The following is a 17,121-nucleotide window of genomic DNA, read 5'->3' as shown; positions in this document are numbered from 1 at the left end:
AGCAGTATAAGAATTGCTGTTCTCTGAAAGCTGCCAAGTGACTGAAAACTTCTGTTATTTATTTTGTTTTGTTTTTGTGGAATTAGGATCCCTGCAGTTTGCCTGTGGAAAATGAACAACAGAAGTGTATCCTGTGCTAAGGCACAGAGAGCAGACTTGGGATTCAACAGGGCCTAATATTTTTTCGTGAAGAGCTTTCCTGCTGTGAAGTAGGATTAAATCCCATCAACACGAGGAATGAATGCAGAAGGAAGCTTTCAGCATCTTCCCATTCATGTAAATGAAATGGACCTGGTCTGTCTGACACTGGTACAACTGGCTCGATCTAGGAAAAATACAGCAAAGGCAGAAAAATATTGCCTGGGGGAACTCTGTTTTTCTCTGCAGTAAGTTTAATTGTCTGTGACTGCTTGGACCCACCATGTCTGCAGGAGCCCACCTGCAGGTTAGCAGAGCAGGTACTTAACTGGACACAAGCAGAAATGGATGCAAAGCTTCAAGCTAAGCAGTGCACCGTCGGCACACAAGGACAGGCTCTCACTGCTGTTCTTTTCTTGCTGCAGTAGCTATTGCAGACAACTTTAAGCCTTCTATTCTCAAATGCCAGGTTCAGGAAATGAAAATTAACACTGAATGCACAGCAGACCCCAGTAGGGAGATGGGGAGGCAGTACCGTAATGTGAATCTCTTCGCTCCTGCCATGGAAGGCACTGATACTTGTGGAAAGAAGATATCTTTGGCTCCCCTACAGAGATAGAGAGCTGAGATTAATGGCAACTATGAGGGCTGCTTTCCCTTTATGCAATGCATGCTTTAAAGATATGGCCTCCTGCCATCTTGAAACATTATCTTGTGGTATTGTCTTCATTCAGGCCCCTCATCAGCAATGTGAAAAGAGAGAAGAAGCTGGTGGCAGGATTAGAGGAGAGGTTGAAATATCCTGGGCAGCATATGCTGCAAGTCACATTATACAAAGAGTATTCTTGGACTGCTCATTGGCTGGAGCTTTTCCTTCTGGAAGCGCTGCTGCTTGTAAAAAAGAAAACCTGTTGAAATGTGTTTACAACACACCAGACCACAGCATATGACACATTGTGAGCACAGTGACAAGCACTGAAAATATTTTTCAGGCCCTGTCTGCTCTGCTCCTCAGAGATCCTTTTGTGCTCATGGGAGTTTTGAGAGATACATGGGAAAAAAGGAGAAAAAGAAGTGGGAAGAAAAACTTCAGAATGGTGTAAACACAGTACAGAGAATATCAATCAGAAACACTGAAACATCAGAAATCAGATAATTCCATATTATTTGAAGAAAAAAAAAATCCTCATCCCATGGGCTCTGAATAGAAGGAATCATTCAGTACCACATACAAGCCTCAGTATCACAGGCGATATATCCTAAAATTATTCTTATCAAGTGATCCATCTTCATTGGAAAAATTAATTGGGTTCTTTGCTCTAGGAAGCCTGCTAGGGACCCTCTTTGTTTTAAAAGGTTAGAAACCTTCTTTTGCTGTCAAGTTCAAATTTATGGCTAACCATACCTTCTTTTTCTTAGGCAACCTATGTCCTGAACTGAAAGATTATTTTCCTTGCTTGTAATACATTTCGACCTTCATTTTGTTTCCCTAAATAAGCCACACTTCTTTGTATTCTTCATTTCTGTTCTCTTGGCCACTTTTCTAGCTCTTCTCTGCTCTGGATCCAGTTTGCAATCACCATTCTTGATCACGACCAGACCAGACTATGATTGATCAGACCTATACAAATGGGATTGTACACAAGATAATATGACATTTCTTATGTTGGTGCTTTTGTTTTCGTTTATTTTTAAAACCCTTGTCCTACTCATATAAATGAATTTTTCTGTCTCTAAAAGCTACTTGGGAAGTTTTATACATTCAGATTCAATCCTCAGAAACTCCCTTCCTTCAAAACTGTCATCTGTACAAGATGTCAACAACTGAAAGATATGTTGATGAAGTCTGGGCACATTGAGAAGTTATGAGGGCAACTGTATTCATTTAAAGTGTCAAACTCAGTTTTGCTGCCATGTTTTAAAAAAACCTTCAGCTTTCCTCAAACTGACTCCAAATACAAGCTGTTACTGTTTTGACTTCTGACACTATGCCTACAATCAGGTAATTTTCTTGTCATATAAGAAACTATTTTCTTCTTTTGGACCAAAAAGCAGTACATAGTCTTGTCTACAGTTTGGAGTATTTTAATAAGTTTCAAAAAACTCAAATTATTCTTTGAACTACTGTTTTTCTCTCAGTTTGGGGATTTTAAAATGCTTAATTTTCATCCTCTTGCATCAAGCTTTCTCATCAGATTGCAATTTTGGATTACAGAACGCACAGGGTTCTCAGTCTACTGAGTGTGTGAGCTTCCCAGCAGCAGGCTTATACCACATCCCCTTCACCATGGAGTCCCTGTGGATGAGTCAGCTCCTCCCTTCACCACAACTCTTGCATCCTTTAAATAGAAGTAATTCCTTCTCTCACAAACTCATGCAGAAAACTGAGATCTAACCAGGGCTTTGAGATGACTCAAGCTTTAAAAAAATACAAAAATGCTAACAGGAGCTCCACTTAGTCATCACCAGTGTGAGCAAAGAGAAAGGTATCTATTTTCAAAGGGCAAGTTCAGTGCCACCATAAGAATCTCACAAAGATGGAACCAGGGTACCCTTCCTTCATTCATGGCTCACCTGAGTAAAACTGAGCAGTTGCCAATCTGAGTTGCATCTAAAACAAAAATCAAGAGTTGATAGCTTTCGTACATAGAAGAAATTTACTTCTATGTTGCTAAGTTATAATTATCTCTGATACCAGAGCAGCCTGACACTGTTCTAAAATCTTCCAGCTACTTCCTCTGTAAAATAACAAACTTAGACACATATAGTACTGGAGTATTGCTGTATGGGTATATCAAAAAGACAGACAGAAGATAAAAAGCAACAAAGGAAGTATGAAGAGAATTATCTTACTGTGCTAATTCTATCTGGCTTAATACTACAAGAGGTTGTCCAACAACCTCCTCTGCTAGCAGAACAAAGTAGGGTCAGTCAGATTTTGCTGTATTTGACTCAAGTAATTGCTTCTGTTTGTACATTCTCTATCTAACCAGACACTAAGATTATAGTTTTAATTATGCTTGCATAACCATTAAAGAGTGCTGTTGGTTTAGGAGTTAAAAAACACACAAAGTACGTATATATGTTTAAGTAAGAAATGTAATAAAGCCTGCATCTGTCCTGTTTTTGTTTTACATGAAATGTCTTCAATATCTAAGTAAGTCTTGGAGCAGAAACACTAATCCAAAAGCAGTGACTTTCGCAGTTTGGATCATTCTTCTTTGCCAAACAGGTCATCCAGAAGAGGAAAGTATTTGATTCTTTTCACAGGAAGGAATGGTTGCTGTCCGCTCCAGTCATCTTCATCCTGAAATTAACAACCCAAAGAATATCTTAGAATATAATGTTGGAAACAGCAATAATTAAAAGCTGGCCAACTACGATTGTATGCGCTGTTTCACTTTCTCATACAAATATTCTGTAAACATGTGGACCTTTATGTAGCACATCCTCTTAAAACATCATTACATGAACATTTTTAACAATCTTGCAGAATATTTCATTACATGTATGTTTTCTGTCAATTGGCCTTTTGCAGATATTTCAAATTAAACAATGCCGTATGTTCTTCATTAAGAAGCTTATACTTGAAAACCTTACAAGTCATTCACAATTCAATACTAAAAACCACATCAAAGAGAAATGAAATGAAGAAAAAACCCACAATATTGCTGCTGAAATCTATCTGCGAAATACATATATTATAACCTGAAAATATCAACTTAAATCCAAAGTAAGTAATGAAAAGAGTGTCTAACGGATTCCAGAGTCGAAAAAATTAACACTTAAATCCTTTCTTTCACTAATCATTTCCTGATCTGTTTTATTACCTTTGCATTAGAATATTATTCATGATATCACCACTGCTTGCACACCACCCTCACCCCATAGGAGCCCTCTCTTTCCCATGCCTGCTAGAAAACAAGTCTTGCTCAATGGATAGATAAGCCACACATTTGTGAGGAAGAAACAGTCAAACACATTAGAAAGTGTATCTGTGTGTCTGCTTATTTCAGTCTTGATTTTTTTATGAAGCTTAGCACCACCTTCAAGGCAAAAATCCTCCTGGCACAGGCTCTGACCTTCTTCCATTAGCACAGTACCAAGGCCCATGAGTCCCCTTACCCTGGCAGACTCTCCTGAAAGCGAGCACTATTTAAATATCACATCATTACAGCTCAAAAACATGATTATTCTGTGAAAACAAAATGTACCCACTGAATACAACCAACTCCATAGGAGGCAAATGGTTGCTGTATAAAACACATGGAAAAACTTTGATTTTATCTCTACAAGAAAGAAAAATACTTCCCAATCAGAAAGTGAAAAACAGACCGCAATGGAAAGCAGAGCAAAGCAGCATCACAGGGTGCTGGTTAGACAACACAGAGTTTGAGATGCTACAGAAGGAAGGAAGAGCTTGTAAGCCAAGGAAGAGAGAGAAGCCAGGTTAATAGCACAGTACTTGAGGAACACTGATTTAAAATATGTCAGCATTGAACTGAAATTTAAGGGAATGCTGTGTTACTAAGTGGTCTGAATAAAATCAAACACATTCTGTACATTCTGTAGCAACACATGGGCTAGGCCAGAATAGAAAAACTACATTTTGGCAGAAGGGCTTCGTATTTATCTGTTACAAGAATATTTAAAAAGTCAGTATAATTGCCTTATGTACCATCTATATTAAAATGTTCCATCCAGCACAAGATGGCAAAATCAGATTAATTTCTGCAGTTTTTTGATGCCACATTTTTATTTACCCCAAGGAGCAGGCTGGTGGAGATATACAAAGTTGATTATCCTATACAGGTTCTGCCATATGCCTACAAGTGACATGCTGTTACATACAAGTTTCCATGGAGTAATAGAACATATATAGCTATTTTCTGTAGTGACAGTGGAGTTTGAAGAATTTCCTGGCTATCCCAGCAGCCGAACAGATCATTTGACATGTGGCAACAATATTTGTGGGTGGAGTGGTATTCACACCCATTGTTCAAGGACAAACACACTTGTTTCCCCCTCTCTTCGTTTTTTTCTCCCAAAGAAATGTCACAGAGAAGTGGCACCCCCTAGGCAAGAGTGCGCTATAAGCTTTCTCTTCCCTGTGTAACTCCTTTTGGTTAATTCTAAACCTCTTGGGGAAAAAAAAAAAAAACCCAACAAAAAACATGAAAAGTTGAAAACTGTTGTAGTCTTTGTTGGATGAGGTACTCATGTTACACTTGCCCAAATTACAGAAGTGTCTCAGGTGCTGAGTTTTAACTATTCTTTTGCTCAAATATAGTGGTTTTACCTTAGGAGGAAGCCTTATTGTCTGGAAAGCAGGGATTTGATTCTCTCTCCAGTTGACCGCATCCACAAACTTTTTGTATTCCACTTGCTTATAGCTGTCTTCAAACCTAAGCAGGATATCCATAAGAGGCCTCATGACTGAACGAAAATTTTAACAGGTATATCATTTTAACTACATCATGCTAAAGCACTATTTTCTGGATAACTGCTTTTCAGTCCTTTAGAACAAAAAAATGGTAAGAGTATAGAAAAACGCTGCATAACTTCTATATCACACATTACATTCCATATACTTAGTGCACATCAGTGTCTCCCATACAATTTCTTTAAGGTTCATTAGATTCCAAGTAATTTTATTTTGCTTTTTAACCATTGTCCAACTTCTCCCAACACTGGGATTTCACAATTGGTAATAATTAGAGTTGGGACATCAGTGTATGTGGTTGGTTTTTTTTGTTTGTTTGTTTGTTTGTTTTTTGTAGACAAAAGAAACAGGTAGAAAGATATGTTGGAAAATATGTCCAATAGGAGTGGATATTGGAAAATATAGGCTGGGTGAAGAATGGTTTGAGAAGGCAGTCCTAAGGAGAAGGATTTGGGGGTGTCTGTTGATTAAGACTCAAGCTGAGTTGGCAATGTGCACTTGCAGCCCAGAAGGCCAACTGTAGACTGGATTGCATCAAGAGAAGTATGACTAGCAGGCCAAGGGAGGTGATTCTGCACCTCTACTCTCTTCTTGTGAGACCCTAGCTTTAAACTGGAAGAGGGTAGATTTAGACTAGATATTAGGAAGAAATTTACTGTAAGGGTGGTGAGACACTGGAACAGGTTGCCCAGTGAGGCTGTAGATGCCCCCTCCCTAGAAGCACTCAAGGCCAGGCTGGATGGGGCTTTAAGCAACCTGGTCTAGTGGGAAGTGTTCCTGCCTATAGCAGGGGGTTGGAACTGGGTGATCTTAAAGGTCCCTTCCCACTCAAAACATTCTATGATTCCATGATACAAGAGAATTGTGCTGTAAAACAACTGACCGGCTTTATACAGTTTCTCAGCCACTTCCTGAAAACAAGAAATCCCTTAAAAATATTTGCATTAACCTTGGAATCCATTTCCAGTTAACAAACATGCAGGTCCCTAGCCTACCATTTAATAACTAGATTATAAAATTTCAACTCTTTTCATTTGGTAGATGTTTTATTTCCATGAAGTAAATATTTGTAATATTTAGCATCTGTTACATGGAGATACAAACCCCACCAGTTAAATTCTACAACTACTACTACATGTGTAACACAGACTCACTAGCAGTAGATCTGAAAGCTATGCCACTGATTTGAATGAAGTAGCTTCAGAAAAAAAGTACTCAATTCAGCAAAACATCCAGGTACTTAAGGCATAGAGAAATCCAATTGTTTCAGTGGGTCCAGCCAAATGCTTGAAAGGTAGTGCAGGCTGAAGCTCATTGCAGAATTGATGCTATACATGCAGATTGCTTTTGAAATGAACTGCTGTACACTAGGATGTGAATGGCATCTGTCTCACCTAACACTATTTCTATGTAAAAGGAATCTGGTTTAGGCAACTAAGCACATCCTGAAAGCATCTGTGCTTTCTAGTGTCCATGGAGAAATACATATGACTAGTTAGACTCAATAAGCAATTTTTGGTGGGAAACATCAGGTTAATTCTACCATGTAACACGGTGAAACAAATACTACTGTATGTGTAGGAGAAAGATGACACACTGTCATCTCCAGGAAACAATTTCTTTAGACAACCATTTTATTTTGTTCTTAAAGAAATAGCATTGCACAAAACATGGGCCTCAAAACACTTCAGTTCCTCAAATCACCAGAAAGGGCCCTGGTAAAAATCAAGACTGAAGGTACCTGAAGGATGACTTTACAACATAAGCTGGGAAAACAATACAATAAATCTAGTGACAAAAATAAACTGCAATAAACTGCAGCTCATCCTCTTCCTCTCCTCCCCCCATGGCTTTCATTTAATAGTCAGAAGATGAGATAATATAAAATATACTGAAAGCCATGAACAGAGATTCTAGTGATAAATTGAAATGCAATGTACAGTGAGTTACACTGAAGATGAAAGCAAAGTCAAAGAAGAATGCTACTGTTACTAGCATTAAAGATGAGCCTGAAACATTGCCAGGAGAACCCTCCCTATTACAGCTTTGGTTTGGTTTAGGCTGGGTATTTTTGCAGATGGTAATTGGGGAAAGAAATGAGTTTTGCATTGAGAGTAACAAGATAAAAAAGCTCTTGGAAATAAAACTTATTTCCAAACACATTTTGAATCTCATAACAACCATTACATTTTATTTATTTATTACTATCATATGGACTAGTATAATTGCATTAAGCTAGTTCTATTTCTCAAAATTCAAAATATAAGCTTACTATCAAGATGCAGAGCTGCACAAGTAGGAGTTTTAAGTGAAGATTAAGAGAGGGAGTATAATTTCTTCAGCATCAAATTTATGTTGATGCAATGAAATCAAGGAAAAACATTGCTTCTGCTTTCAACAAGCATTAAAAAGAAGTCCTTTGAACTGACAACATGAGCAAGTTGAGGCAACAACACACACATGAAGTTAACTACAGTTTGAAGGTGGGCATGGGAAACGGGACTACTAAATCCCATATTTTAAAAGCTGCAGAAAGCAGCTTCAAATATCACTCTGGACTAATTTAGAGGAAATAATCTACTTCTTAGGTCTTTTTACTGCTGTGACTTATTGCACCAATCTACTAAATGCACATACTTGTAATTCAGCACAGAGCATCCAGATGGAATGAAGAGATGTTATCAAGTTCTGCATTATTAGGACAGAGATGCCATACATTTCAGAGCCTGGAATTAATATGACTGAAACTGACAGTGCTCTTCAGTGAGGAAATTGGATTTATCTTATCAAGAAGATACAATAAAGATCTCTTGAATCTGTTTCTCTCTGTTTTTGCCCTGTGACTTCAACAATCCATGTGATTTTAGATTGTGTAAGTCACTTCCCCAACCCCAACACTGTCTGCAGTTATTTTTCCCTCAAACACAATCATAGAACAGAATCATAGAATCATGAAGGTTGGAAAAGACCTCTAAGATCATCTAGTCTAACAGTTCATCTATGACCAGCACTGCCCACTGAACTATGTCTCTCACAGCCATATCAACATGTTACTTGAACACCTTCATCACCTCCCTGGGCAGCCTGTTCCAATGCCTCACTGCTTCTTTAGAGAAGTTTTTTTTCCAAATATACAACCTGAACCTCCCCAGGCACAAAATGAGGCCATTCCCTCTTGTCCTACTGCTAGCTACTCTCTTTCACATCACAGAAATAATCACATATTACTGCTTATGAAAGTATATTTATAACAAAAAACTCCAGCAGTGTCAAAAATCTAGTTGAATTACATCTGGTGAGTAAAGGCTACTAATGAGTATTTTTTCCTTCCCATCAAGAAATCTGCAACCAAAACTTCATAATAAATGCTAATGTACATGTAAAGATTTTGTATTCTTTTGTTTTTAATAGCATGTATTAAGTAGTTTATCTGATATTAGCAGAGAAAAAGTATTATGCTGCTTTAAGCTTTAAAAAAAAAAAAAAGCTGTGATTCTTCAGCTGCTTGACAACCCCCGTGTAACACAAATATACACCTGAATTTTCAGAAATTGCTTATACAAAAAGATTTAAGGTAGTAAGCACAGATGCAGCTGATCAGTATTAGCTAAGTGATGGCTGCTATCTTGGGTACACATTTATTCCCGTCTTCAACGACGATAAATTGAACCATGAGTTCTTCATGATAATAAATAACAGAAATAATTTATCTTATATTCATGCTGGAGTCTTTTCACAGTAAATGGCCAAGTGAGTTTTAGGCATTAAAGGTAACAAGCAGATACAGAGTGCAGGAGAATGATTTCACAACCATTTCCAAACATACTGATGCCACCAGGACACTTCTCACAGCAAGAAAAGAGAGTTGGTTAGCTTTCTTTGAGAAACAGGCCAACTGTAAATGAGCTATTGGAGGAGATCATTATATTTATAAAAAAACAGATATTGCACAAACCAGGGAAAAGCTGGGCAGACAGAAGAGGCCTGGCCTATTAGTGACATGAGAACTGGGATGATCATATAGGAGACCCATTGTAAGTAGCATCAAGTAGCACTGCTACCTGAGGCACTAAAGATTAATCTATCTTATTTTAAATATATATATATATATACACATATACTTTACTTCTTCCCCTTTGCTTGTGCTTCCACAGCTTAAAATCCACAAATGTTCCTCTGGAGTCCAATAGACTAGTACCGTGGAAAGGAAAACTGCCAGTTTTAAGCAAAATTAAAAGATATTCTAAAAACAGGGACATATGCTTAACTAATCCAATACAAGATCATTGACAAGTAAATATGTCATCCACTTCTTTTTCCCACCATTTTTTCTTTTGTGATCTGACAGCTAATTATATACCCTCTGGGGAAGGACAGAATCATTCTAACTCCTTGTTAGCTTACACTTAACATTGCACAAATTAAATATTAGGGAAAAAAGATCAGAATTCATTCCTTCAGCCCAAGAGCATTTATTCATGAAACAAATAACAATTGTTAATTATCCTTGCATAAACTTAAGGAAATGCTTATAATAAACTAGCAGTTTACTGGAAGAAACAAAAGTGAATTGTGTTTAAAAAAAAATAAAAATCTATATTGTCTTGTAATCAAAGATCTAAGTGAAACAATGCTGATGGAGAAAGGAAAGATCTCTTTTAATAAGTCAGAGGTTGCCCAGAGAAGCTGTGGAGTCTCCTTCTATGGAGATATTTAAGACCTGTCTGGATGCCTGTCTGTGCAACCTATCGTAGGGAATCTGCTTTAGCAGGGAGCTGAACTCGATCTTTTGAGGTCCCTTCCAACCTCTGAAACTCTGCATTAGAATTAGAGAAATTAATAGCTGGGTACCCAAATCCTACTATTTTACCATCCCACAACAACTGAAAATATAAATTTACTTCAGACTGACAATTTAAAAGGGTCTTTTGATACCTCACAGTCTTTGTGCTAATTCTTCCTGTACTTTGTGGGGACTGAATGTTCTTGAGGCAAAGTAAACAAAGTTTTGCATCATCTGGAGGTGATCATAAAATTAGACAGTAATTTCTAGTTCCATCCCTTGATTTTAAGAAGTGTTAGATCAGTGTGGTGTAATTTACAAGTGTAAATAATAAATATTTTAGGGGTATTACCTTTTAAAATGGAAAATGGAAAAAATAAAACCATTAAGTCCTTCAGAAAGTCTTTGTCACCTAATCTCAGAGAGAAACTCTGAATAAACATACAGCTTCAGTCTTCAACTATTATCTGATCACATTGTCTATGATCATTTTATAGCTGAATAGGGTCCAGCTAGTGCATTAGCTATACATACTGATTTTGTGGGAATCAGTCCAACAAGTTTTATTGTACCATTTTCTTCTCTCATAAGTTCAGATATACACATTAGGAACACTACTGCTACTTACTTCAGAAACACAGATGAAAAAAAAAAAAATAAATTGCATATATCCTCATCAGAAAATAAACAACAGCAACAAAAACAATCAAAAAACAACAGAGAAATAATATTACACAGAATTACATAGAATCACAGAATGGCCTGGGTTGGAAGGGACCTCAAGGATCATGAAGTTCCAACCCCCCTGCCCGGCAGGGCCATGAAATATTGTTGATATTGTTTACAATCTCTGCCCCCATTGAACTGCATACTTCCCAGAAGCCAGACTTTTCTGTGTTAACAATAAACCTGTCTGTTTCATGATTCTTCATTCTCAAAGAGTACTAGAAAAAGCAAGACAAAAAGACAATTCTATATCCTATTCAGCTGACTCCACTCTTCAGTTTCCAGGTTACTGGAAAATAAATTCTGTGATGTACAGTTCACAAAATCTTTCCCTGACTCTGCACTCTCTTGAAACAAAACACTTAGCAGGCAGTGCCAACTGCACCCAATATTAAGGATGCAACATTCTTCCTTATCAACATTGCAGTGACTCACCACAGAAATTGACATTTTTCAGAACTGCTACTATTGTAATTCAGAATCAGCATTATGCATCATAATGTCTTATGGAATACTACTTCTACAGTTTTCTGAGACCCAGCTTCACACTATGTAACTTTCTCACACAGAAATCTGGCATACTAGCTGGCCACGGCCCCTTAGGTGGCAGTTTGAAAATCCAGCTCTAACACAGGCTGAAATGACTCTCTCTCCTATGTCTCCTACAGAAAGAACCTACAGTGGCTGAGTCCCGGTTCAGCTGTCATGAATACCTGCCTAGAGTTAGGTGAAATCCAGACTTCCTCCTTGTCTTTTAAGCTTATCTCTTATTTTTATTGTAGTGTACTGGTCTTTTTCTTTTTATCTTCCTACATTAAGAGTCTTTAACAGAAGAGATTCATCTCACAAAAGCTTTTCCTAGTATAAATTCACAAACAATAAACACGTCTCTGGAGCCTGTGACGTGGTAAGCCTGTCTGTTTTTCATCAGTGTTGAATTAGTACATAAAGGAAAATCTCCAGTCCCTTGTCTCTGTATCTTTTCAATTGCAGCCTTTATGAAGTGAATCTATGAGAACTCCTTGTTTAGCAGACAATGCCAACTGTCCTCCGACACTTTTTGTGTTGGGCAGCTTAGTGGGAATTCTAAAATTGAGCTTTAGTCTAATGGTAAAATTAAGGCATGTTTCTGATGTGTAAGGCTTGTAACTCAATTGTCAGATGTGATGAACAGCCAACCAACTGTCAAAGATGTTTATGTGGCTATTGAAGAGAACTATTCTGAAAGTTTTTGCTCTAGGGGGGAAAGGGCTTTGTAGAAAATAGTCCCTTAGGCTTCTTAAAGCAATCTTGTTGATACTGATTGAAGTGGGAAGCCTTGGTTGCAGTAAGTAAATGTTGTAATAAAATGGATTTCAACTTTCTGCTTGACAAGAGTGTATTCATTATTTCATAAGCCTAGATGTTAAGTTTGAAATCAGTCCTGAAATCAAGAAGCATATCTACCTGAAAACATCTAAATGTACCAAGATCTGCTTCTGCATTTTACATAGAATAAAGGCACAGATAAAATATTCAGTGGTTTCCCATGAGGGAAAGAAAAGACCAGTGAACATGTATTTTACCTGTTTCTAGTAAAGCTGAAAAAATCAATGAAAACCAAACTCACCAGGACATAAGTATTCAAAATACTATGAGTTACTCTGAACTCTAGCCTTTAAACAACTGCACTGAATACTAGTTCTTTTCTATTCCCATGAATACAGCTAGTCAAGCAATTTGTTTCAAAATAGTTAAATGTGCTATGGAAGAATACCAAAATCCAGCAATACTGCTATTTAACAATTACACTAAAATAAATGTTTCAGATGAGATTAGTAAGAGAAACAAAGCACTTTTATTTACTACTGGTCAAGCCTACTTGATTCATTGATACAGAATCAGTGAAAATCAACGTCCTTGACTCAAGGACATTGTATTCATCTTGGTGTTTTTCTTAGAACTCACACAGTGTGCTTCCATGAAATTACTGTTTTTACCTTACATATATGAAAGAGACACCAATGCAGAAAAAATGAAGTCTTATTGACAATGGTAAGATCCAGTAGTTGACTACCACAATATGAATATCACAGAATTTTGCCAAGAATCCAGATGATCTACCATGCCAGATAAAAACAAAGATGTTGTTCAGATAGTTATATTACAGTTGATTATAAATATTCTATGAATAGGAAAATCTACACGTATATGGGGGGAAAAATCAGCACATTGTAATGACACAGTTTACATAAATGATAATCTAATAAGAAAGGTGTCTGAAGTAGATATATGAGATTGATTTGTACCCATGGAGATCGTACTATCTGCTTTTAACTTACATGGTCAGTATAGTTTGTAAAAGATCATCAGACAATGGTAACTTGAAGGACTTGAAAATAGTCCTGCAGGTCTCATAGGGCAGCACTCCGCATCTACACAAACAGAAACAGACAGGGAGACTTGTGCATTAGGTAAGGTATTTGCTAGGTTTATTTCAAGTTAATATCAGTGTGAACAGGGAAATGTGTAGGAACGTTGGGGCAGAGACAATAAAAATGTGTTTTATAAAATTTCACTGTTATACATCTGAAAAACTTGAAGTGAGCATGGTAGCCTGTCAGCCCCCCCTCTCCCTCCAAGGCACCCAGTGATTCTCTGTTATTCTTTATCTGTGATATCACAGAACAAAAAGGGCAAGTGATTCACATAAGGGATTGACTACAAGTCTTTTTTGTAGTTGTTGTTAATTCCCTATTTTCCACTTTAATTTAACATACTGCTTTGCCTGTGAACAGCCTTATGATTAGGTCACCTTTGTGCAGTAGATGTAACAAAAAGTCCACGAACAAAATAAAGAGCAAAAAAAAAAAAAAGGCTATCCTTTCCTTGTTCACAGTCAAGTGCTGAGAAAGGCTTAACATCAGAAAAAGTATTCTTCAGCTGCAATCTATCATTTGCTTAGCAACAAACAGAAAGTAAGTAGGTTTCCAAACAGAGTTTTCCAAATAACAGCAAAGGATAATAGAGGAAACTTACTTTTCACGGTCATTGTACATAAGTATTGTAGACAATTGTTCAAAATTCTCAAAGCTGTTTTTCTTTAGTTGTTCTTGAGCCTTTGCAAGGAGGAAGTGGTGGTCTATTTCATATTCTTCTTTCTCTCCGTAATGACGCGCAAGAGTCATAATCTCATGCTCTGAAAACGCTCCATCTGTGATACTGACTATTAAATTTCTGTTTAAATAAACAGTAGCCTACATTAAGTGTAGTAATTAAAAAGTTAATAATCACTAAATTCCTATGAAAACTACTATTAAAGGACACTCATCATAAAATGCTGTATTTATTTAAAATCTCTAAATTTGAAATCCAGGCCTGTTCAAGAAAGTTTTTTGGGAAGCACTTGACACTTCACTTTTGGAAGATGTCTATGCTTCCTTTGTTGTTGTCCAACAAAATCTGACTGAAGCCTTTTACCTGACAATGCTGTACTAGTGTAGAACATTAGCAGAGATTATCTTTGTCACTGCATTTGCTCAAAAATGTGGTAAATTATACTAGGCACTGTTTTCTTTCTAATTGTATTCTGCATGCCAAAGTATATGATTAATTATCTGTAAATACGAACATGTACAATAAGAGTTGCATAAAACAGAGAATTAATAACAACAGAAGTGAGTCAGAAGACACCAACAAAGAACAGAACATTAATCAAGTGTTAAGCCACTTTCCACAAAGCACTGTGAAAGCTGGTCCCATTGGGTTGTGTTCATGGGAAAGCTGGGGGAACAGGAACAGAAACTCGACACAGATAAAGAGCAGAAAATTATAGCCAGCTTCTAATCACAATCTCCTGGTAAGAAAGGAATACAGGGGGCAGTAGCAAGACCAGCTGATGCTTGGACACTGCCAGAGCTTCAAATGCCCTCTCACAAGGTTACTTGTGCTGCTCAGAAGAATCAACCCAACCCAATGAAGAAGTGTTCCTGAGATCCATCTGATAGGTCAGTGATGGCAATGAATGACTAATCACTCCTGCTGATACCATGGATTTGTTGCTGATAATAGCACGAGAGTGATTTTGGGGTAAGCTCCTGAAGGCACTTATCAGCAAATGGCCACAAAATCTGAGACTAAGTTAGCTTCGTTATATGTAGAAGTTCTACATACATTGGTATGTGCTTTTATACATATAGATTTATCCATAAAACCTTCTAGTTTATATTGTTGGGGGAGTGGTGGTGAAGGACTGCTTTTGACAATGATGAAAGCTTTGCAGCTGGGACTGTGCTGCCTTCAGTGATTACAGAGTTTTTAATGTGTCCTGGATGTTGACTCAATGTGAAGGAAGAAAAACACTGGTAGTAAGGAAATCCAGGATACTTCAGGACTGTCATTTACCTCTGTAGTTGTAAGGCTTCTTGTCCCACAAACCTGGATTAGTGTACTTATACTTTGGCATTACGGTTCCAAATGTCTGTCTCCAGTGAACTCACATTCAGTATGATTTTCTTAACATCAAGCGTCAATGTAGATTTATGTATTTCAGTCAAATTAATTACCTATTCATGGTGTTTCTGCAAAAACTTCACTAGGACGAAACATTACAATAATGGCTGATGTAACTAGAACTACATTTAATTAATGATTGCTAACATGTGAGACCCTAAATTCACATACAGAATTACATCTAAACTCTCCCTGTCGGAAAGAAAGAAGCTGCAACAATTGCTCCCACAGCTTCATTGTCTTCTCTTTCACTTCTTTTTATTCTAGAAGAATAAGACGGATTGCAATCTGAATTTGGTAGAGAAAGAAGAAATAATAATTAACTGCTTAAGAGAGCTGTTTCTCATGCTGTATTAAAGATAGACATCTTTGCTAAACCCACATGGTTCTCTGTTGCTAACCATGAACTATCTTGCCAGCAGCTTCTGAGAAAAAGTGGTCTGTTTAGGTCAGTGTGGTACACAGGCTTCCAATTTTTTGTTATTTTCTTTTCCTCTCACTCTAACAAAGTTTTAGACATTTCTAACATCAGCCTAGGCAGCAGTTCAGTATGTGACATGTATTTATTTCCTGGTGTGCCATAGGTTTGGGTACTGAGAATAAGGTAAATTGTATAATTACAATTCTGCTTCACTACATCATAGTTTTAAATGTGTAGTTTTAAATGCAGCTTATAGAAAAATTTATGCGGGTGGAAATCTGAACAACAAAATTCCATGCACAGCAATGCTTTATCTGTATTTAAGATAAGGGGATTATTATGCTGGTTGAAGCTGTCATCCAAATAATTGCTTGTATTAAAAATAATCATTTGTAGTTAGTTTTAGTCATGAAATGCCATGACAGATTTAAAATAAGCAGTGATGCATACAAGAAAACAGAAAATTGAAAGAGAAATAAATACTCTTTTCATAGAAAAATATATATCACTCATAGATGCAAAAAGAAAAAAAGCTCTCTCTTGCCTTAGGCATTAAAAAAGGTTTCTTTCCTAAAACAGATTTAAAAACTATTGCATAGTAGTATATCCATGTCCATGTATATACACTATACATTACTATAAGGCATATAAGTCAAATGCTCTTTAGATGGAAATCCTTCCCCTGGCAACCTGAATGCTGTCTGTCTGGGACTGGTAGGACCTTAGCAGGAGGGATCCAGACCATTAGCAGGTGTTCAGACTAGCCTGTGTGGGCAGTGAGGCTAAAGGAACATTATGTGGATTCCCCTTTTTTCTTTTGTCATGTGGGGGGGAAGATATTGCACTTCTATTGCTGAAACCAAGTGCCTCAGTACAATGTAATTTGACTTGCTCCATGGCACAGAACAGCACCAACCTAAATCAAACAGCCAGGCTGTAATTAAATTTACTTTACTTATCTGCTTGATAAAATAAAAATAACTCCCTGCTGCTTAAAAGCAAAATCACCCCTTCTAAAAGTGTGCTCCACCAATCTCGTCATGCAAATGTTCTGAAAGTTTGACCTGCTCATAGTACATGTAAGAAGACAGTTTTACAAATAATTATTTCATAAATTGA

The 17,121-nt window shown here is 37.1% G+C and overlaps 1 protein-coding gene across 1 annotated transcript in view; it reads right to left on the bottom strand.

Annotated features, from left to right (window-relative positions):
• Window positions 1–1,831: 1,831 nt before the first annotated feature.
• Window positions 1,832–17,121, bottom strand: part of EFHC2 (EF-hand domain containing 2) — a 58,365-nt gene continuing 43,075 nt past the window's right edge. Inside the window, exons 12-15 of the mRNA XM_072339102.1 lie at window positions 14,109–14,306; window positions 13,412–13,504; window positions 5,438–5,543; window positions 1,832–3,445 (exon numbers count right to left, since the gene is read on the bottom strand). Of these exons, the coding sequence (XP_072195203.1) occupies window positions 3,350–3,445; window positions 5,438–5,543; window positions 13,412–13,504; window positions 14,109–14,306 (493 nt within the window). The 3' untranslated portion in view covers window positions 1,832–3,349. The remainder of the gene's footprint in view (window positions 3,446–5,437; window positions 5,544–13,411; window positions 13,505–14,108; window positions 14,307–17,121) is intronic.

Source organism: Excalfactoria chinensis, chromosome 1, assembly GCF_039878825.1.
Source record: "Excalfactoria chinensis isolate bCotChi1 chromosome 1, bCotChi1.hap2, whole genome shotgun sequence".
In the NCBI taxonomy this organism is placed as follows: Eukaryota; Metazoa; Chordata; class Aves; order Galliformes; family Phasianidae; genus Excalfactoria; species Excalfactoria chinensis.
Note: the sequence above shows the minus strand (reverse complement) of the source record. Positions and strands in the feature narration are given on the sequence as shown.